The following is a 23,976-nucleotide window of genomic DNA, read 5'->3' on the forward strand; positions in this document are numbered from 1 at the left end:
TTTTTTACATCAATTAAATAATTAAGTACGAAACACAGTTCCCTATGTTGTAAAAACAGATGCAACATTAACGGTAATCCACATGTGATCCGTTGTTTGCACACCCGTTAAATTGCAATGAGCAAATCTGATCCGAAATACAGCTCAAAGTAGTGCATGCTGTGATTCCTTACACATGCACCAGAAGTTCGAGTGTAAAGATGTTCATGTGAACTACCACCTTGACTTGCAATGGTACACTCTGTATGCTATCCTTTCTGCAAATGAATTCCCATGAACATATTAAAATTGTACGTGTCAGATGTATAAATGGAGATGTAGGTAGGGTAACCGACAGGGGGTTGTAACCCACTTCTTGCCGCAGACAGACACGAGACTGAGACATAATTTGTATTCAACAGGTCCGTTTTTATTGGCCGCACTATTGACGACCACAGCAATTCACCACAGCAGCTTCACATTTCTCCATACACAGGCCCGGGTACCTTCACTTCTTTTTTACTGTAGTCGTGGCGTCTTTCGTGGCTCTTTTCACTGTGGCTGCCCTAGGCCCATCCACCACAGTGCTTCACCAGTCTGAGTACGCCGTCCGTTTGGTACCCCCAGGCTGTCTTCGTCTGCGGCTACTGTCCTCTGGGCCGTGACCGCCTCAACTGTCAGTCACCTCCGGTGCCTTTCTACTGTCTCTTTCTCCTCAGCAGAACTTCCTCTCTACTGTGCTCCTATCGCTGACTGAACTTTCCAGAACCTTCCCTCAGCTTTTTATACTTCCAGTTCTGGTAACTCCACCCACCATCACCTGACAGTTTCCCTGACCAATGGCAGTTATTCAGTCCCACTCTTACACTCTCCACTGCCCTCTAATGGTCAAACTACAATACTGCACGCTTTCTCTTTATCTCAGTGGTTTCACACCTACACGGTGCTGCACCTCCGCCTACACACTACAGACAGGTCTGTTCGTCAGTTTACCTTCCCTACAGAGACAAAGATGGGATCCGATCTATTTCTGTGATATATAATCCCACTTTTATCATTAAAGCTTTGGAAAAGTCATGCCTGATCTCATAGTACAAAATGGCTCTAGCAGTCTCATCGGTCTTGAACAGTTTTCCAGCAGTGATGATGTACAGTGATCACAAGCCTCAGAGAGCACAAGATGACTGACCTAACCTCAGGGCTGAGGCCGGTAACTAGCTGTTTTGGAACAAGATTGCTGCATAAGGTTTACAAAGAACAGTGAGAGCTTGATATGTTAATTTCCTTGTAATCTCAAATGTTTAGAACACCAGATAAGCACGTGTGTGTATTTTCAACCACAAACAGAACTGATATATAGGAAAAGTCTGTCCTGTTATTATTATTATTTATTTATATAGCACCATTGATTCCATGGTGCTGTACATAAAAAGGGGTAACATACAAATTACAGACATCATTTACAGTAAACAAACTTACAATGACAGACTGATACAGAGGGGAGAGGACCCTGCCCTTTCGGGCTTAGATGCTACAGGATGGTGGGGAAGGAGACAGTAGGTTGGGGGTTGCAGCAGTTACGGTGTTGGTTGAGGTGATATCTCCGGTAGTGGTGAGGAGGTAGTGGGGTCATTGCAGGCTGTAGGCTTTCTTGAAGAGGTTGGTTTTCAGGTTCCATCTGAAGGATCCGAATGTGGTTGATAGTTGGAAATGTTGGGGCAAAGAATTCCAGAGGATGGGGGCTATTCGGGAGAAGTCTTGGAGGCGGTTGGGTCCGGAGCGAATAACTGTGGAGGAGAGAAGGAGGTCTTGGGAGGATTGGAGATTACGTGAGGGAAGGTATCAGGAGATTAGTTCAGAGACATATGGGGGAGACAGGTTATAGATGGCCTTGTAGATCAGTATTAGTAATTTGAACTGGATACGCTGAGGGAATGGAAGCCAGTGAAGAGATTTGCAGAGGAGAGAAACGTAGGAGTAGCGAGGACAGAGATGAATTAGTCGGGCAGCAGAGTTAAGGATGGACTGGAGAGGTGTGAGGGTGTTAGCAGGGAGACCACAGAAAAGGATGTTGCAGTAGTCGAGGCGGGAGATGATGAGGGCATGCACAAGCATTTTAGTAGATTGAGGGTTGAGGAAAGGACGGATTCTGGAAATATTTTTGAGCTGGAGGCAACAGTAGGTAGAAAGAGCTTGGATGTGTGGTTTGAAGGACAGGGTGGAGTCAAGGGTTACTCCGAGGCAGCGGACTTCCGGTACTGAGGAAAGAGTGATGTCATTAATTGTGATAGGTCAGGTAAGGAAGATCTGTGAGATGGAGGAAAGATGATGAGTTTGGATTTGTCCACATTGAACTTGAGGAATCGAGAGGAGAAGGAGGATATGGCTGATAGACACTCCGGAATTCTGGACAGCAGAGAGGTGACGTCTGGGCCAGAGAGGTAGATCTGAGTGTCATCAGCATAAAGGTGGTACTGGAATCCATGGGACTTTATGAATTGACCCAGGCCAAGGGTATAAATTGAGAAGTGTAAGGGTCCTAGAACAAAGTCTTGGGGGACGCCAACAGAAAGAGGGTGGGATGAGGAGGTAGTGTAGGAGTGGGAGACGCTGAATGTGCGCTTGGAGAGGTATGAGGAGATCCAGGATAGGGCGAGGTCTTTGATGCCAAAGGAGGAGAGGATCTGTAGTAGGAGGCAGTGGTCAACTGTGTCGAATCCAGAAGACAGGTCTAGAAGCAGGAGTATTGTCTGTTTGCTTTGGCTGTAAGTAGGTCGTTAGTAATTTTGGTCAGGGCTGTCTCAGTGGAGTGATGGGGGTGGAAACCAGATTGTAGATTGTCAAAGAGCAAGTTAGATGAGAGATGGGAGGAAAGTTCAGCGTGGACGTGAAGCTCCAGGAGTTTGGAAGCGAATGGGAGCAGTGATATTGGGCGATAGCTGAACATAGCAGTTGGGTCGAGGGTTGGCTTTTTAAGGATAGTCGTGATTGTGGCATGTTTAAAAGCAGAAGGGAAGGTACCGGGCGTTAGTGATGGGTTTGAAGAGGGTGGGTTAGGGATGGGATAAGTGTAGTGGTGAGGTTAGGGAGGAGGTGGGATGGGATGGGGTCAAGTGCACAGGTTGTGAGGTGCGATTTGGAGAAGAGACGATTAAGCTCCCCTTCAGTGATGTTGGAGAGGGAGGTTATTGGGTTTGGGCATTGGTCTGGTATACAAAGGGGTTGTGGTGGTTGAACAATGAAGATTTGCCTTGTTTGGTCGATCTTATTTTTGAAGTGTGTGGAAAAGTCCTCAACAGAGATAAGGGAGGTTGGAGGGGGCAATGGTGAGCAGAGGAGGGAGATGAAAGTTTTGAATAACTGTTTGGGATTGTAGGATAGGGAAGATACGAGGGTTGTGAAGTAGGCCTGTTTAGCAGAGGTGAGGGCAGATTTGAAAGTGAATGTTGCCTGTTTGAATGCAGTGAAGTCGCCTTGCGAGTTTGTTTTCTTCCAACGCCGCTCTGCAGCCCTGGACACTTGCCGGAGCTTTTTAGTGGTGTTATTGTGCCAGGGTTGTCTGTTGGTACGTCGCATTCTGCCATGAACGAAAGGGGCGACCGTGTCAATAGCTGATGCGAGAATGGCATTGTAGAAAGCAGTGGCACTGTCTGTGTCTTGGAGTGAGGATATGGATGCCAGTGGTAGAGTCAGAGAGCGCATGGGTGTCTAGGTGTGCAAGGTTTCTGCGGGGGTGCGCATGTTGCGGGACATGGGTGCCAGGAGAGGAGGACAGGGTTGAGAAAGTGAGTAGATGGTGGTCAGATAGAGGGAGAGGGGAGGTGGGTGAAGACCAGGTCTAAAGTATGTCCATCTGTGTGGGTGGCTGAGGAGGACCATTGAGTAAGTCCAAAGGATGAAGGAAGAGACAGGAGTTTGGAGGCTGCTGACTGAAGGGTATCAGTGGGGATGTTGAAGTCACCCATGATGATAGTGGGGATGTCAGCTGAAAGAAAGTGAAGAAGCCAGGTAGAGAATTGGTCAATGAAGGCAGTGGTCGGGCCTGGAGGTCGGTATATGACGGCCACTTGGAGGTTGGAGGGAGAGTAGATGTGGACAGAGTGGACTTCAAAAGAGGGGAGGATTAGGGAGGGAAGAGGTGGGATTGGGTTGAAGGTGCAGTTGGAAGAAAGGAGAAGGCCCACTCCTCCACCATGTCTGTTGCAAGGGCGAGGAGAGTGGGTGAAGTGTGCGTGAAGTATTATAACATGTAATATAAATGATTGAAGGAAATTACAAAGTAACAGTTCATGTACACTACTCACAAAAAGTTACAGATATTTGGCTTTGGGGTGAAATTTAAGGAAAACGTTAAATCTTCACTCAACAGGGATATTTTATTGTGAAAATAGGGCATTTAAACAGAAGCATGCAATGGTGATTTCCTCATTTCAAACAACTTATTGAAAGAAAAGCTAACAACAGTGGTGGATATACCCCAACAAAAATGTCAATGTCTCAATATCTTGTCATGTGGCCTTGAGCATCAATTACAGCTTGACAACGATGTCTCATGCTGTTCACAAGTCGAGTCTTTGTCTGCTGAGACACTGGATTCCACTCTTCTTGAATGGCAGCTCTCAGGTCATTGAGGTTCTGACTTAAAGAGTCACGAGCCTCTACACGCAACTTGCTGATCCCATAGGTTTTCTATGGGATTCAGGTCTGGACAACATTCAGGCTACTCCATTTGAGGTACCCCAATCTCCAGCACCAATTCCCTAAAGATGCAACCTCGATGAGCTGGAGCATTGTTGTGCATGAAGATGAAATTAAGGCCTGTGTTGGTCTCGCAGGGGCACAATGACTGGATTAATGATGTTATACAAGTATTAGGGGCTTGTCACTGTACCATTCACAAAGTGTAGAGCAGTAGAGATGGTCCGACCACTGGATGTTCGGATTCGATGGGTTCAGCTTAACAGTCAAAAAAAGGTTCGGGTACCAGAACAGTACCTGGACCCCATTCACTTGAATGGGGGGTCCGAACATCCAGTGTTAGCCATGCTGTCATGTGCATGATAGCTTGGCAAACATTCCTAAGACAAGCACCCAGTGGTCGGAGGGCCGAACCTGAACAGTAACATGGACTTCTTGGTGAAGTCCTTGTTTGGTGTCCGTGCCCAAACAGCAGGTGTTCGGTACTGTAGGGATTCGCTCTGGTAGGTAATGGCAGGGCTGAAGTAAAGAGGCAACACACAGGCTTAAAGTCTAATTACAGTGGTTTAATGTCACTTTGCAAACAGCAGGTTAACAGAAAATGAGGGAAAAACATAAATGTACTCCAGCTTGGAGAACCACTGGTCCCCGACTCACCCCTTGCACGGGACGGGCTTAACTAAGCGGCTGCTAGGTCCTGCGCCATTCCCAGGGTTGTTGAGAGTCTTGCTGCTATAGTCCTGCAGCACGGGAATCCTGTATACAAGTTCAGGCTATGTCCAGCCAAGTTCCTGTAACTTCCAGACACACACTCACCATGTGCCAAATACCAACCTCCATTACTTAGCCCATAACCCCTCCCACAAATGAGGTAGACATCACATGGGCTGACCACATGACCAAGACATCATCGCAGGTCCTGTCTTTAGGGAAAAACCCGGCCAAACATTAATCTGCTGGGAGAAATGTATCTCCCATCCAGTAAAACACCTTTTACTGTTCCACAGTACGAACACTCAACTTTACTGTTCGGGTTTCCCCGTCTCTATAGAGCAGTTCTGCATTGACTAGACACACCTGCCCACACCATAACACCACCATCACCAAAGGCTCGTATAGTGACAACAGGGGTGCTCGGTGTGAATCGACTTTGTTCAAAGAACAGCACTGAGGCTCAGTGGTCCCTCATCCAGCGTAGATGCTTCCTAACCTTGATGGTCAAGTACCTTTGCAGGTCATCTATCATGCAGACCACGCTGATGTAAACAGTTTTGAATGGTCTGGCGTGACACTTGGGTGCCTCTCACCTTACTTAAATGTGCCTGGAGTTGTTTAGCATTCATCATCCGGATCCTGAAGGCATTGTTCACAATGAAGAAGTCTTCAGTGTTGGATGTGGCCAAAGGACGTCCACTTTAGTGCCTTTCTGTGACTTTTCCAGTCTCTTTGTTGCAACCTGTTGGTGAAACTCTAAGCTCCGTGGCCACTTCTGTTTAAGAATATCCTGTTTGAAGCCTTGCAATGTTGAGGTACTGTTGATCAATTGTTACCTGTCGTCTTGGTCTCATGAGGTCAAATTGTGCACAGCATGACGAGGAGGACTGCTTAAATACCAATTCTAATTGAACTCCGAAATGTATTGGGAGATTCATGGACCAAACACCTGTTGTGAATTTTGCATCAAACTCCTAGTTAAAGAACAGAAAGTTGTGCAAAAAGCACTGAAACGTTGAACATTTGGACATGTGTAATCAAAAGTTTAGAGACGATCACATTAAATATACCGTATTTTTCGCTTTATAAGACGCTCCGGATTATAAGACGCACCACAATTTTTGAGGAGAAAAATAAGAAAAAAATATTTTTTAATAAAATGGTGGTGCCTCTTATAATCCTTGCATCTTATTGCTTACCGGGGTTGGTGGCTGCGGTGTAGAGGGGTCCCAGGCTCGCTGCTGGAGGAGGCAGGCGTGGAGTGATGCTGCAGGCCGCATTCAGGGATGAGGGGGGGCTCCGATGTGTGCTGTTGCTGCTGCGGAGTCTTGTGCTGGTGTCAGGTTTCTCCACTTGTCCGGCGGTTGGAGGCCGGTGCTGCAGGTGCTCCGGTGAGGCGTTGTGTGTCCATCGATGCCCGGGGCTCTGCCGACATTGTTTGACAGACCAGAGCCCCAGCATTTCCTTGGTTCCCTGTATATGTGCGCTGAAGTGCCGGTAAAAAAAAAATGGCCGCTGGCGCGTGCGCAGATGGGATCTCGGGACCAGTTCTCGAGAGATGAGATCTGAAATCTCATCTCTCGAGAGCTGGGTCCCGAGATCCCATCTGCGCACGCGCGGCGGCCATTTTTTTGCAGGCACCACCGCGCGCACACAGGGAACCCAGGGAAAATGGCCGCCGGCGCGTGCGCAGATGGGATCTCGGGACCCACCTCTCGAGAGATGAGATTTCAAATCTCATCTCTCGAGAACTGGGTCCCGAGATCCCATCTGCGCACGCGCCGGCGGCCATCTTTTTACCGGCACACAGGGAACTGAGGAAATGCCGGGGCTCTGGCCTGTCGCACAATGTTGGCAGAGCCCCGGGCATCGACGGGCACACAACGCGGCACCGGACACACCCGCAGCAGCGGCCAGCAACCGCCGGACGCCCCCGATCACAGCCTAGGTAAGGCATGTCCGCTTTGTAAGACGCACCCCTGTTTTCCCCCCAAATTTTGGGGAAAAAAAGTGCGTCTTACAAAGCGGAAAATACGGTACATGAAAAGGTTAGAGTACATTTTAAGTTCATCCTGACATTTCACCCAAAAACCAAATATCCCTAAATTTTGCGATACGGTGGCACAGAATTACTGTTTTGAGTTGTGTTATGGTATAAATAACTGCAATGTATAAAACAATAAATTGTGCTTGGACTTTGGCCTGTGGCTCTGTGACAATGTCATGTTGGATTAGGGAGGTGCGTCCGGGGAGCTCCAAAAAAATCTGTATTTCGGCTAATGAACTCCCGGACCTCCTGAACCTGTCTAGGAGACAAAGTATCTGCAATTTTGACTGCGGGTTGGGCTTCTCCTGCCTCGCCCCGAGGTAATGGAGCCTTCTTCATCTGAAACGCAGGCAGTGGACTATCCCCACCAAGGTTTTCTCTATCTTTCCATGGTTTAAGCAAATTAACATGGTAAACCTGTTCTGGCTTTCTCCGTCCTGGCTGGTGTACCTTGTAGTCTACTGGCCCCACCTTTTCCATGATCTTGTAGGGTCCCTGCCACCTTGCAAGGAATTTGCTATCTACGGTAGGCACAAGTACCAACACCCGATCCCCAGGGCTAAAGGTTCTTACCCGAGCCTCCCGGTTATAGACCCGACTCTGTGACTGTTGTCCTGCCTCCATATGTTCCCGGACTAAGTGTAGGACTGTCTTCATTCCTTCTTGCATTTTTGCAACATGTTCTATCACACTTTTGTGGGGGGTTAGGTTGGTTCTCCCAGGCGTCTTTGGCTATATCGAGTAAGCCCCGTGGATGTCTGCCATACAATAGTTCAAAGGGCGAGAACCCCGTAGATGCCTGAGGCACCTCCCGCACTGCAAACAACAAATATGGCAATAAGAGATCCCAGTCCTTCCCATCTTTGAAAATGGTCTTTTTTAACATGTTCTTCAGCGTCTTATTTAACTTTTCTACCAGACTGTCTGTATGGGGATGATAGACCGATGTGCGCAACTGCTTAACATTTAGCAAACGGCAGCATTCCTTCATAATTTTTGACATAAAGGGGGTTCCCTGGTCTGTTAAAATCTCTTGAGGAATTCCCACCCGCGAAAACATACGCATGAGTTCCTTTGCTATAAGCTTAGCTGATGTTTGGCGCAGAGGAATGGCCTCAGGATATCGGGTAGTATAATCTAGAACTACCAGGATGTGTTGGTGTACCCTTGCTGACTTATTGAGAGGCCCCACCAGATCCATTGCCACTCTCTCGAAGGGTACCTCTATAATTGGCAAAGGCACCAAAGGACTCCGAAAGTGAGGCTGGGGACTGGTTACCTGGCACACTGGACAGGAATTACAGTACCGTTTAACTTCTTTATAGACCCCAAACCAGTAGAACCGCTGCAGAATTCGGTCTTGGGTTTTCCTTTGGCCCAAATGCCCACCAAGTACATGCGCATGCGCTAAGTCCATTACCAGCCTACGATATGTCTGAGGTACGAGTAACTGTTCTACCAGTTCCCCACGTATTTTCTCCACTCGGTACAACAAATCTTGGTGTAGCTCAAAGCGTGGCAGCACTGTAGCTGCCCCAGGTTGTTGGGGTTCCCCATTGACAAACAGTACATTTTCTCTGGCCCGGGCCAAAGTAGGGTCTCGGAGTTGCGCCGTACCAAAACTGTCACCTGACACATTCAAGTCTGGCAACTCGGGTCCCGGCGGGAAGTCTTCCACCTCTCCAGCCAATACTTCTATGGGAGAATTCGTCCACCGAAGGGAAGGTTACCCCTACCGCCAGCACTTCTTCCTCCGGGCCACCAGGTTCATGCACTACTTCTGGAGAATGTAACCTGGTTGCCTCTGGTGCCAGCAGTTGCTCCGTGAGTGAGACAACAGATGGCCTCAGCATAGAAAATAAAGGAAAGTCTCTTCCAATTATCACCTCTTAATGCAAATTAATCACAAACCCCACCTCGTGGCACCGCCTCCCCGCTGGTGTGCTGATCACCACAAATGTGGTGGGATAGTCTTTTAAGTCCCCGTGTATACACAACACCCCAATTTTCCGACCCGTATACTCGCTGGTTTGTATCCAGCTGGCTCGTACCAGGGTTACAAGACTCCCTGAGTCCAATAGGGCCACAGCAGGGGTGCCCTCCACTTCAACCTGACACAAATGTTCCATATTGGGACCTTTCGGGGTGCCCATTGCACACATCGGTTTGGCATAGTGAGACTGGCGGTACCCAAAGTTGGTGTCCATGGGCTCAGCCAGGTGGAGGCAATCAGCTCTCATATGTCCTCGTTCCTGGCACCGCCAGCAGATTATAGGGCTCCTTACTTCCCCAGATAAGTCCTAAGCGACCTTCCTGGGCTCCACTCACCGAACCAGGGGTGGAGACTTAGGGAACCTTCCTGTTACCTTCCGGGGAGTCCCTCCCTGTAGCTCTTTGGTAGCCCCATACCTTTCTATGAGGTCTATCATCTGCATGGCATTAGTAGGGGATGCCTGTCCGACCCATGTCTGGAGGGAGGGGGGCAAAGCCCTCCAAAACTTATCAGTCACTATGCGGTCCAGCATGGCCATGGGGGACAACACCTCAGGCTGCAACCACTTTCGTAACAGGTGCATCAGGTCATAATACTGGGACCGAGCCGGCTTGGAGGGGGTAAAGTCCCACTGGTGTACCCGCTGGGCCCGAAATATCACACTTACCCCAAGACGTGCCAGTATCTCACCCTTGACGACCATGGAGTCCGCCCTTTGCTCCGTGGGTAGTTCCTGATATGCTTTCAAAGGTCCTGGGGCCAGAAACGGAGTGATGATTTCTGCCCACTGGTCCCAGGGTAGCTTCTCTCTCTCAGCGACTCCTTCGAACATCTCCAGGTACGCCTCCACATCGTCCGACTTCTCCATTTTGGGAACCACTGAACGAACCGCTTTCTGGACGTCATGGATTCCCCGGTTAGTTCCTTTTGTCTGTGCTGTTGTGATATGCTGTATCAACAGCTGATTGGTTTCCTGCTGCTGCTGCATAGCCTGCTGTTGCATGGCCTCCTGCTGTTGCTGCTGTGTAGCCTGCTGCATAGCCTGCTGCTGCTGTCGCATGGCCTCTATGAGCGTTTTGACCATGGCCTCCATTTCTGGAAAATTCCCCGCCTGGGTCTGTGCCACTTGTTTCACCCAGGACATAGGCTGGGGTGCAGATAAAAAATAAGCAAAAACAGCCTGGCCTCACTGCGTTTGCCCGCATTCAGTCCACCAATTGTAGGGATTCGCTCTGGTAGGTAAAGGCAGGGCTGCAGTAAGGAGACAACACAAAGGCTTAAAGTCTAATTTCAGTGGTTTAATGTCACATTGCAAACAGCAGGTTAACAGAAAATAAGGGAAAAAAATGAATGTACTCCAGCTTGGAGAACCACTGGTCCCCGACTCGCCCCTTGCACGGGACGGGCTTAACTAAGCAGCTGCCAGGTCCTGCGGCATCCGCCAGGTGCCATTCCCAGGGTTGTTGAGAGTCTTGCTGCTATAGTCCTGCAGCTCGGGAATCCTGTATACAAGTACAGGCTAAGTCCAGCCAAATTCCTGTAACTTCCAGACACACACTCACCATGTGCCAAATACCAACCAGTGGTGCTCAGTGTGAATCGACTTTCATCAAAGAAGAGCACTGAGGCTCAGTGGTCCCTCGTCTAGCGTAGATGCTTCCTAACCTTGATGGTCAAGTACCTTTGCAGGTCATCTATCATGCAGACCACGCTGATATAAACAGCTTTGAATGGTCTGACGTGACACTTGGGTGCCTCTCACCTTACTTATTTGTGCCTGGAGTTGAGTAGCATTCATCATCCGGATCCTGAAGGCATTGTTCACAATGAAGACGTCTTCAGTGTTGGATGTGGCCAAAGGACGTCCACTTTAGTGCCTTTCTGTGACTTTTCCAGTCTCTTTGTTGCAACCTGTTGGTGAAACTCTAAGCTCCGTGGCCACTTCTGTCTAAGAATATCCTGCTTGAAGCCTTGCAATGTTGAGGTACTGTTGATCAATTGTTACCTGTTGTCTTGGTCTCATGAGGTCAAATTGTGCACAGCATGACGAGGAAGACTGTTTAAATACCAATTCTAATTGAACTCCAAAATGTATTGGGAGATTCATGGATCAAACACCTGTTGTGAATTTTGCAAAAAGTACTGTAGTTGTGCAAAAAGTACTGAAACATTTGGACACGTGTAATCAAAAGTTTAGAGACGGTCACATTAAATATACATGAAAAGGTTAGAGTACAATTTAGGTTCATCCTGACATTTCACCCAAAAAACAAATATCCCTAACTTTTTGCGATACGGTGGCACAGAATTACTGTTTTGAGTTGTATTATGGTATAAATAACTGCAATGTATAAAACAATAAATTGCGCTTGTTTGGAAAAGAAAATAATGAATGTAATAACATTTAATAACTGCCTATGCTCAGTGGAGTATTAATCACTTAAATTGGATGACTGCAACTGACAAATGAGCTAAAAACTGCTTCAGTGGAATAGACAATGCTATAAATTATTCATTGACAAAATACTGCCAAAATTATTATGTACATAAATTCATTTACTTTCTGCATATTATATATTTACTGCTCTCAAAGAGAAACTATAGTGGTAGCTGTCACGCTCGCGCCTTGGCTAATTAGCGCGAGCCGGGGGGTTGTGGCCCCACTGTGCCACAGACCAGACTACCCTGGAGGGGGCGTGACTAAGACAGGTGCCTTGGTCTTCTCTGGAGCCTCCAATGGTGAGGTCAGGTTGTGCGGCAGGCAGTTGCCAGGTGCCACTCCAAGATGGTGTCTGGCTGTGACTGATGATCCCACTCGGGGACAGGACAGGTGTGATTGACAGGCAGGCTGAGACACAGGGCAAGCGGGCATGGCTTGGAGAGACAGGGCAAGTGGGCACGGCTTGGAGACACAGGGCAAGCGGGCACGGCTTGGAGACACAGGGCAAGCGGGCACGGCTTGGAGACACAGGGCAAGCGGGCACGGCTTGGAGACACAGGGCAAGCGGGCACGGCTTGGAGACACAGGGCAAGCGGACACGGCTTGGAGACACAGGGCAAGCGGGCATGGCTCGGAGACACAGGACAGGCATGGCTTGAGACACAGGACAGGCGGGCACGGCTTGAGACACAGGACTGGCGGGCAATGCTTGAGACACAGGACTGGCGGGCACGGCTTGAGACACAGGACTGGCGGGCACGGCTTGAGACACAGGACTGGCGGGCACGGCTTGAGACACAGGGTAGGATGGCATGGTATGAGAAGGAACAGGTAGGGGCCTGTTCACACAGCAGGTTCAGGTACCGGTGTAGGCAGGAAGGAGTATGTTGGAACAGGTTAGGAATTGAGCCGCAGGAGTGCGGAGAAGGCGGAGCCGCAGGAGTGTGGAGAAGGCAGAGCCGCAGGAGTGCGGAGAAGGCAGAGCCGCAGGAGTGCGGAGAAGGCAGAGCCGCAGGAGTGCGGAGAAGGCAGAGCCGCAGGAGTGAGGAGAAGGCAGAGCCGCAGGAGTGCAGAGAAGGCAGAGCTGCAGGAGTGCGGAGTAGGCAGAACCGCAGGAGTGCAAAGTAGGCAGAGCCGCGGAGTAGGTGGAGCTTGCAAGAGTGCAAAGTAGGCGGAGTTTGCAAGAGTGCAAAGTACAGACAGGGAGGACACAGGGAAAGACACAGCAGGTAAAGGAACCACAGACAAGGAGAATGACAGAGGTAGGACAGAGTACTGACAGGGAAACAGTATGAGACAATGTACAGGGACCGAAGGATACAGGAACCAGGATATTCTGCCTCCTGAAGAACAGGCAGCAAAGTACTAGGCAAAGTACAGAGACAAAGCTAGGACAAGACAGAGACCAGGATATTTGCCTCCTGGCGGGCAGCCAGAGAATACTAGACAAAGTTAGGAGTAAAGCCTCTCAGAGAAGGCAAGACATAGGACAGGGCCTGGCTTCCTCAGCAGCAAGGAGTTAACTGAGTTGAGACATTGCACAGGCAATGTTCCAGTAGGTGTGGCGGATCTAAATGGTGGAGGGCTCTAGGTAATTGGTCAGGGACAGATTAGACAGGTGCCCCCTGACTGCATAAGAACCAGAGAGTTCTGACGCTACCCCCCTATACACACATAGCCAGGAAGCATGCAGGAGACCAGAGGCACAGAGCATAGGATTGGCAGCAAACAGAATTCACAGCATGACCCAGAGCAGTGAGTAAGTTGGTGTGCGGATGATGAGAGGCCATTCAGTGATGCCAGCAGGGTTGTTACAGTAGCCAATCTTGTCTTTTGCACTCAACAATAATCAGCCCTACATCCTGGGCACCACTGGGGCACTCTATGCCTAATGCAATGTCATGAAGCTGTGGGGCCTTGTAGCACCCAGTATGCTGGCAGCAGAAGTGAAGATCATGTGCTGGTCTTCATTTCTAAAGAGGAAAACATTCTATACAGTTGGAGCAATAAGACTCTTAAATGCCATACCAGAAAAAGTAGTAATGGTAGTAATACTATATCAGCATTTAAAATAAACTAGTTGCTTTTCTCCCAGCAAATGACATTGTTGGTTATAAATAATCTAATGAAAGAGAATGTGTAACTGGTGGAGAAAGGTTGAACTTGACTGTTCCTATTTTTTCAAACTATGTATCCTAAGCCACTGATGAGGTAGGGAGTGTGATTCAGACTAGTTAAGGCTTATAACATCCTGTTATAAGATTCTTGCTGACATATTCATGACATGAATCTGACACTAGCTGAGATATTGCTGCTGTGTATCAGAGAAAACATACCTTTGAAAAGCCGGCTAAGGACTATGCATCTTGGACGACTAGTCCAAGGCAGATCCTGGCAGCTTCTCTCCACACCACTCCCCTAGACTGACAGGTATCTCCCTAACTACACACACAGGGAGATGCTTGTCAGTCTAATGTGCGAGGAAAAGCAGTTGAAGACCTGCCTAGGGCGAAAGTCGAGGTTCCTAAGTTTTCGGACATACTTGATAAAATAGGCCAACATAGTGATTTAGAACTAAGATTTGCGATTAACAACAATCACATCCACAAATATACAAAAAAATGGAAGATTTGGAATAACAAATTCCATATCAAATAGACTTATTAAGAGGTGTTATATTTTGAGGCCTAAACATGGCCGTTGTAGTACCGGGATGTTGTATCTCCTTCCAAGAATGTTACCCCATAATAAGGATTGGCGATTTTCTTTTCCTTTTATGTTGTTATTCGCTATATGCTATTTAATGCCTATTTGTGGGTTCTCTAGTTTTAAATTTTTTCCGTACCTGTACAAGGTTCTTTACTTCCCATTCAATTTCCTCCCTTCCTACCTTCCTTCCCTTACCCTGTTTAATTACTGAAAACCAATAAAATTATTTGAAAAGAAGACCTGCCTAGGGCTAGTCATCTGAGGCACATAGTCCTGGTCAGCATTTCAAAGTATGTTCTCTCTCAAACTACTCAACGTTTCAGAGTAAAATATACACGGACACAATAACACAGCCAGTGTCTGATTCTTTCTTCCCATGTGACAGGTTCCCTTTAATTAGCAACTTACAAATTAAAGTTAGTTGCAATCTGTTAGAGCAGGGCTGGTGCCCCTGCACGTGTCCCCTTACTTTTCCTGCAGGGACGACCGCGTGTTTACTTAACCATCCACGCTCCCTCGGCATCTGTTTCCTCACAGAACCTGCACATTTCTGAACTCTTAAAGGACTAGAGTGCACTGCTAAAAATGTTCCCAACCAATAGCTGGGAGACGTCTGATATTTAAGGCATCCTTCTCCTATTGGTAGGTGCCTTAGCAACTTCAATTATCTGTCTACATCTTGTTAGCTAGCTGTAAGGCCCCCACTCTTGTGCTCTCAGTATCTGATCCTGTCTGTCCTGCTTACCTGGATCCTGACCGCCCTGTATGCACATGATCCTGCCAATCTCGTTATACCTATACCTGAACCCGTCCTACCTGTGCCTAGTCCTGTTCCTGATCCATCGGAACCTGCTCCTGTGTACCTGCATCAGTGATCCAGTACCTGTGGCCGTCCCATGTTCCTGTACCAGTCCTGCTTGTGCCTGATCCAGCATCTGTCTACCTGCTGCATACATACTGCTAACCAGTTCCTGGCCAGTCCTACCTCCCCATTCCCTTGGGGGTCAGTTGCTGTGGCTAAAGAATCCGTCCTGAAGTAGCAACTGGCATCCACATAGGATCAAGTCTAACCACACCATCAGGAGCTCTAGAGAAGAACCTACTCTTCATTTAGTTACTCCCCTCCAGGCTCTCCCTGGACCGCAGCACATTTGTTCCACAACCACATGCATAAAACAATCACTAATAGCTATGACTAAAAAAAGCAGAAAAAATTAAAAAAAATGGACAACATGCTAGAAATCCAGCAACAGAACCATTAGAGTGAATGGGGGTCTTTTGGGATATCTGTACATATTCTGCATGGATCTCTTTTTCTTCTGCTCCTATAATGTTACAGAACAGAAGAATTCCAAACATAGATGTACATAAAGACTAAAAAGAAAAATTCTAATCATCCATTCTTTCATTTCTGGCAGCATTTTAAGTTTTGCAATTTTGCTTTGATTCAGTTCCAGTATGACTTTTTGTTCCTAACTTAGTTGTTAAATTTTCCTGATTTGTATACTAAATGGATATATAAATAACTTAAATATCATTATTAAAACTAAATCATCAAAATATGTATTTAGATTTTTCCTAATATTTATTGGGGGCACAGATGACCCAAAATTATAATGTACAATACTTTATAAAAAAAAAAGTCATGTCTTACTTGTTCTCAGTTTCACAATATTTTACAAATGATTACAAGATGACTGCTAAATCTGCCTCTGGCGTACACAACACAAGAGAGAAAGAGGTTTGTACAAATTTGTAAATGTTAAGCACCCAAGAAAGTTACTAGTTCCCCTGAAAAAAAAATCAGTGAGAAATAGAAAACTCTTGAATCAGTTTAATTATGTCCCCATCAACACATCAGAAACAATGGTAGCTGAAACATGGACTTTCATTTTATACATAGAGCCTATGCTATGTTATAGGAGACTAATTGATCATGGTAGATACAGCAATGAACTGGAGACTGATGTGCCATGATCTGTTGACTGACGTTCCCTAATATTTTCCACTCCTTTCCCACCTTAGACGTATAGCTATGTCTAAGGTGGGCGCCCTCTTTTTGCTGCGGGCTCTGGCGGTGAGCCTGAAACTTTTCCGTCACATGTCAGCTGAGCCGCGAGTAGAATCTCGATCCACCCGTGGCTGTTATCATGTTAAATGCCGCTATCAATCTTTGACAGCGGCATTTTACATGCTCGCACCGTAAGCGCATTACTAATCCCACCCATCGGTGCCCGTGTCACATGACCGCAGGTCGCCGATGGGTTGGCATGACAACCCGAGGTCTGCAGCAGACCCCTGTGGTTGTCATTGCTGGATAGCCATGAGCACCACCAAGCAGTGTGCATTTTAGCTACATAGAGCAAGGCTGAAGTCCAGCTCTGTATAGCACAAATGATCGCAAGATCGCAGCTTCTAGTCTCCCATGGAGACTATTGAACCAAGTGAAAAGTAAAAAAAAATGTTTTTAAAAATATTATATAAAAGTTCAAATCACCCCCCCCCCATTCACCCCATTCAAAATAAAATAAAGTAAAAAAAAAATACACATATTTGGTATGGATGTGCTCAGAATCGCCTAATCTATCAATACATAAAAATTCGATTGGTAAACGGCGTAATGAAAAAAAAAGTCAAAACGCAAGAATTAAGTTTATTTGGTCACTGAAACATTGCATTAAAACACAGTAATGGGCGATCGAAAAATTGTACCTACACTAAAGTGGTATCAATAAAAACATCAGCTTGGAGATCACGGAAAATGGAGGCGCTAAGGGTATCAGAAAATGGCAACTTTTTTTTCACCACTTAAATAAAAAAGAACCTATACATGTTTGGGATCTACAAACTCATAATGACCTGAAGAATCATAATGGCAGGTCAGTTTAGTATTTAGTGAACATGGTAAAATAGCAAAACCAAAAACCGTTGTGGAATTGCACTTTATTTCACTTATCAGTTTTTTTCCCGGTTTCCAGTACACTATATGGCAAAACCAATGATGTTGTTCAAAAGTACAATTCATCCTGCAAAAAATAAGCTTTCACATCGCCATATTGACAGAAAAAAAAAAAATTAAAAAAATTATGGCTCTGGGAAGAAGGGGAGCAAAAAACGGAAACTCAAAAACGGAAAAACCCAAGGTGGTGAAGGGGTTAAGTAAGATATGTATGTCAGAAAAGCATTCTACAGCAAAGTAGTTGTACGTTACTCATACATTTATATAAATCAAACTGGTAGGACACCCCACTTACCTAGAGAAGTTAAGAAAGTGAACGTGTCGTGTAAATAAATAGGGTTGCTCAGCTGTACTGATATTTTTTATCAACTCCATCTGCAAAAAATAGAATACATGTCAAAAAAATATGGCAATGGCTTATTTATCCACTGTGTGGAAAGACATAAAAAAAAATAATAAATCTTTATATAGTGCTAACATATTCCGCAGCGCTTTACAGTTTGCACACATTATCATCACTGTCCCTGATGGGGCTCACAATCTAAATTCACTATCAGTATAGTATGTCTTTGGAATGTGGGAGGAAACCGGAGTGCCAAGAGGAAACCCACGCAAACACGGGGAGAACATACAAACTCCTTGCAGATGTTGTGAGATTCGAACCCAGGACTCGAGCGCTGCAAGGCTGCAGTGCTATCCACTGAGCCACCATGCTGTATTCTGTAATGCTGTACATAAGCCCCCGATGTATCCTGAAAGATAAGAAAAACGAGTTATATTATACTCACCCAGGGTTCCGATCCGGTCCGATGGGTGTCACGGTCTGGCGCCTCCCATCTACTAGCGATGACGTCCTCCTCCTTGCTTGTCGCGCTCCTGCGCAGGAGTACTTTATCTGCCCTGTTGAGGGCAGAGCAAAGTACTGCAGTGCGCAGGGCCTCTGTGACCTTTTCCGGCGCCTGCGCACTGCAGTACTTTACTCTGCCCTCAACAGGGCAGATAAGGTACGCCTGCGCAGGAGTGCGACAGAAGCAAGGAAGAGGACGTCATTGCTAGAAGATGGGAGGCGCCGGACCCGGACCGGATCTGTGATGTGACAGATCAGCGATCTGTCACAGGACAGTGATGTCCCACCTGGGACTATGTAATAAAGTTAAAAAAAAAAATAAAAAAAAGTGTTTAAATAATTTAAAAAAAAATCGCCAAATAAATTAGAAAAAAAAAAGAAATTCCCCCAATAAATCAATTTTTTGGAAATAAAACAAAACAATAAGAGTACACATATTAGGTATCGCCGCATCCGTAACGACCCGCCCTATAAAACTGTCCCATTAGTTAACCCCTTTAGCGAACCCCTTAAAAAATAAAAATAAAAAACGAAGCAAAAAATAAAGATTTATTATCATACCACCGAACAAAAAGTGCAATAACGCGCAATCAAAAAGACGCATATAAATATCCATGGTACCGCTGAAAACGTCATCTTGTCCCGCAAAAAACGAGTCACCAAACAGCATCATCAGCGAAAAAATAAAAAAGTTATAGCTCGCAGAATAAAGCGATGCAAAAATAATTAATTTTTATATAAAATAGTTTTCATTGCATAAAACCACCAAAACATAAAAAAACGACCTAAATGAGGTATCGCTGTAACTGTACTGACCCGAAGAATAAAACCACTTTATCAATTTTACCGCACGCGGAACGGTGTAAACGCACCCCCCCAAAAGAAATTCATGAAACGCTGGTTTTTGTTCATTCTGCGTCCCAAAAATCGGAATAAAAAGCGATCAAAAAATGTCACGTGCCTGAAAATGGTACCAATAAAAACGTCAACTCGTCCCGCAAAAAATAAGACCTCACATGACTCAGTGGGTCAAAATATGGAAAAATTATAGCTCTCAATATGTGGTGATGCAAAAACTATTTTTACAATAAAAAGCGTCTTTTAGCGTGCGACAGCTGCCAAACATAAAAACCGCCATAAATAGTAAATCAAACCCCCCGTTATCACCACCTTAGTTAGGGAAAAATAAGAAAATAAAAAAAATGTATGTATTTCCATTTTCCCATTAGGGTTAGGGTTAGGGCTAGGGTTAGGTCCAGGGCTAGGGTTAGGGCTGAGATTAGGGTTAGGGGTGTGTTGGGGTTCGGGTTGGAGTTAGAATTGGGGGTTTCCACTGTTTGGGCACATCAGGGGATCTCCAAATGCAACATGGCGTCTGATCTCAATTCCAGCCAATTCTGAATTGAAAAAGTCAAATGGTGCTCCTTCCCTTCCAAGCTCTGCCATGCGCCCAAACAGTGTTTTACCCCCAACATGTAGGGTATCAGCCTACTCAGGACAAATTGCAAAACAACTTTTGGGGTCCAATTTCTCCTGTTACCCTTAGGAAAATAAAAAATTGGGGGCAAAAATATCATTTTTGTGGAAAAAAAATTTTTATTTTCACGTCCGAGCGTTATAAACTTCTGTGAAGCACTTGTGGGTTCAAAGTGCTCACCACACATCTAGATAAGTTCCGTGGGGGGTCTAGTGTCCAAAATGGGGTCACTTGTGGGGAGTTTCAATAGTTTAGGTATATCAGGGGCTCTCCAAACGCACATGACACCTGCAGACCATTCCATCAAAGTCTGCATTCCAAAACGTCACTACTTCCCTACTGAGCCCCGACGAGTGTCCATACAGTAGTTTTCTCCCACATATGGGGTGTCAGCGTACTCAGGACAAATTGGACAACAACTTTTGGGGTTCAATTTTTCCTGTTACCCTTGGGAAAATGGGGACTAATTGATCATGTTTGTGGAAAAAATAATTTTTTTTATTTTCATGCCCGGGCATTATAAACTTCTGTGAAGCACTGGGGGGTTCAAAGTGCTCACCACACATCTAGATAAGTTCCGTGGGGGGTCTAGTGTCCAAAATGGGGTCACTTGTGGGGGGTTTCCACTGTTTAGGTACATTAGGGGCTCTCCAAAGGCAACATGACTCCCGCAGAACATTCCCTCAAAGTCTGCATTCCAAAACGTCAGTACTTCCCTTCCGAGCCCCGACGTGTGTCCATACAGTAGTTATCTCCCACATATGGGGCGTCAGCGTACTCAGGACAAATTGGACAACAACTTTTGGGGTTCAATTTCTCCTGTTACCCTTGGGAAAATAAAAAAATTGGGGACTAATTGATCATGTTTCTGGAAAAAATACGATTTTTTTATTTTCATGCCCGGGCATTATAAACTTCTGTGAAGCCCTTGGGGGTTCAAAGTGCTCACCAAACAACTAGATAAGTTCCTTAGGGGGTCTAGTTTCCAAAATGGGGTCATTTGTGGGGGTTCCCACTGTTTAGGTACATTAGGGGCTCTCCAAAGGCAACATGACACCCGCAGACCATTCCATCAAAGTCTGCATTCCAAAACATCACTACTTCCCTTCCGAGCCCTGACGTGTGCCCATACAGTAGTTTTCCCACATATGGGGTATCAGCATACTCAGGACAAATTGGACAACAACTTTTGGGGTCCAATTTCTCCTGGTACCCTTGGGAAAATAAAAAAAATGGTGACTAAAAGATCATGTTTGTGGAAAAAATACGAATTTTTTATTTTCACGCCCGGGCGTTATAAACTTCTGTGAAGCACTGGGGGGTTCAAAGTGCTCACCACACATCTAGATAAGTTCCTTGGGGGGTCTAGTTTACAAAATGGGGTCAATTGTGGGGGGTTTCCACTGTTTTGGTACATCAGGGGTTTTCCAATTGCGACATGGTGTCCGATCTCAATTCCAGCCAAAAACGTCAAATGGCGCTGCTTCCCTTCCGAGCTCTGCCATGCGCCCAAATAGTGGTTTACCCCCACATGTGGGGTATCAGCGTACTCAGGACAAATTGCACAATAACTTTTAGGGTCCTGTTACCCTTGGAAAAATAAGAATTAAGGGTGAAAAGTTCATTTTTGTGGAAAAAATATGATTTTTTAATTGTACGGCTGTATGTTATAAACTTCTGTGAAGCCCTTGGGGGTTCAAAGTTCTCACTACACATCTAGATAAGTACCTTAGGGGATCTAGTTTCCAAAATGGTGTCATTTGTTGGGGGTTTCCACTGTTTTGGTACATCAGGGGTTTTCCAATCGCGACATGGTGTCCGATCTCAATTCCAGCCAAAAACGTCAAATGGCGCTGCTTCCCTTCCGAGCTCTGCCATGCGCCCAAATAGTGGTTTACCCCCACATGTGGGATATCAGCATACTCAGGACAAATTGCACAATAACTTTTAAGGTCCTGTTACCCTTGGTAAAATAAAAATTGGGGTTAAAAGATCATCTTTGTGGAAAATATATGATTTTTTAATTGTACCACTGTACGTTATAAACTTCTGTGAAGCCCTTGTGGGTTCAAAGTTCTCACCACATATCTAGATAAGTTCCTTGGGGGGTCTAGTTTCCAAAATGGGGTCACTTGTAGGGGGTTTCCACTGTTTAGGTACATCAGGGACTCTCCAAACGTGACATGGCGTCCGATCAGAATTCCAGCCAATTTTGCATTGAAAAAGTCAAACGGCGTTCCTTCTATTCTGAGCTCTGCCATGCGCCGAAACAGTCGTTCCCCCCCACATATCAGGTATCAGCGTACTCAGGACAAATTGCACAATAACTTTTGCAGTCCAATTTCTCCTGTTACCCTTGGTAAAATAAAAAAAATTGAACCTGAAGTATTTTTTTTGTGAAACAAAGTTAGATGTTCATTTTTTTTTAAATATTCAAAAAATTACTGTGACGCACCTAAAGGGTTAATAAACTTCTTGAATGTGGTTTTGAGCACCTTAAGGGGTGCAGTTTTTAGAATGGTGTCACTTTTGGGTATTTTCTATCATATAGACCCCTCAAAGTGGCTTCTCAAATGTGATGTGGTCCGTAAAAATATAATGTGTTGCAAAAATGAGAAATTGCTGGTCAAATTTTAACCCTTATAACTTCCTAATAAAAAAAAAAATTTTGGTTCCAAAATTGTGCTGATGTAAAGTAAACATGTGGGAAATGTTAGTTATCAAGTTGTTTGTGTGCCGTATCTCTGTGATTTAAGGGCATAAAAATTCAAAGTTGGAAAATTGCGAAATTTTCTAAATTTTCGCCAAATTTCCATTTTTCTCACAAATAAACACAAGTTATTTGAATGAAATTTTACCACTATCATGAAGTACAATATGTCACGAGAAAACAGTGTCAGAATCACCGGGATCCATGGTAGCGTTCCAGAGTTATGACCTCATAAAGGGACAGTGGTCAGAATTGTAAAAATTGGCCCGCTCATGAACGTGCAAACCACCCTTGGGGGTGAAGGGGTTAAAAGCAATGTCTTATTTTCATTAGTTGATATACAGTCTGTGAGGGATCTCACAGAGGAAGGGGGTGTCAACTTCGCTCACTTCAGGGGAGGGAGGAGAAGGGCCTGCAGGGATCGGCTCTATGGCGCCACCACTTGCTCCAGGTCAGTCGGGGAACAGCACCGAGGGCAAAGTCACCGGAAAGGCTTCCCTTATAGGTACGAGTTAGTGAGGCGCTCCCAAGTGAGGGGGGATATATATTACCAGTCCAGGCTGGGGATATATATATAAACCTCCCGGCCGTCACTGCCAGAGTTCCTCACTAACACAGTATGGTATTCTGCCACCAGTTCCTCGTTTGAAATGAGCCCTGTCCAACAACAGGCTTATATAAGGTCAGAAACCAACCCGGGTAGCGTACAATTGACCAACTGAGCGTGCGGACGTGGGGATTTGTTAATCGAGATAAAAGAGCAGCCCAAGAATAATTTTGTATTTAATCGCAGAAAAGGCACACTAGAAATATATAGGTATAAATTTACAAGAACAATATACAGGTATACAGACAGGAGTGCAGTACAATGGTAGGGTATAGATAGGTTGCAATTACCGTGTTATGTAGCATGTGACCACAGGGAGGTGCTGATGGATCACAGGTCCAAATCTTAGTTACAGACTTTCCTGCCTGCCTCAGCTAATGTATCGTCCGGCCATCAGAAAACTCAGCTCAAAATGAGCAGCTCTCTCTTATCTCCTAGGCTGTCCCCTCCCACACTCTGCTGCCTCCCCTGGGCTGGGCTGCCTCCCTCCTCCCATGTCTGAGAATAAGATTTTCTGTCCAGAACAGTGGCTTTTTTTCCAGCCAATTTTGCGTTCAAAAAGTCAAATGATGCTCCCTCCCTTCTGAGCCCTGCCATGTGCCCAAAAAGTGGCTTTCCCCCACATATGGTGTATCAGTGTACTCAAGATTAATTGCACAACAAATTTTGTGGTCTGTTTTCTCCTGATACCCTTGTGAAAATAAAAAAAAGTTTGGTTCCAAAGCACATTTTTTGTTAAAGTAAAATGTTCAGTCTTTCCTTCCTTTAGTTCTCATGAAGCACATGAAGGGTTAAT

At 45.8% G+C, this 23,976-nt stretch overlaps 1 protein-coding gene across 1 annotated transcript in view; it reads right to left on the minus strand.

The window, feature by feature from the left end:
* Nucleotides 1-23,976, minus strand: part of UST (uronyl 2-sulfotransferase) — a 428,747-nt gene that overhangs the window by 64,869 nt on the left and 339,902 nt on the right. The window contains exon 4 of the mRNA XM_073575653.1: nt 17,835-17,914. Coding sequence (XP_073431754.1) covers nt 17,835-17,914 — 80 coding nt within the window. The remainder of the gene's footprint in view (nt 1-17,834; nt 17,915-23,976) is intronic.

Source organism: Dendrobates tinctorius, unplaced genomic scaffold, assembly GCF_039654945.1.
Source record: "Dendrobates tinctorius isolate UK_male_01 unplaced genomic scaffold, ASM3965494v1 ptg000046l, whole genome shotgun sequence".
NCBI classification, from domain to species: domain Eukaryota; kingdom Metazoa; phylum Chordata; class Amphibia; order Anura; family Dendrobatidae; genus Dendrobates; species Dendrobates tinctorius.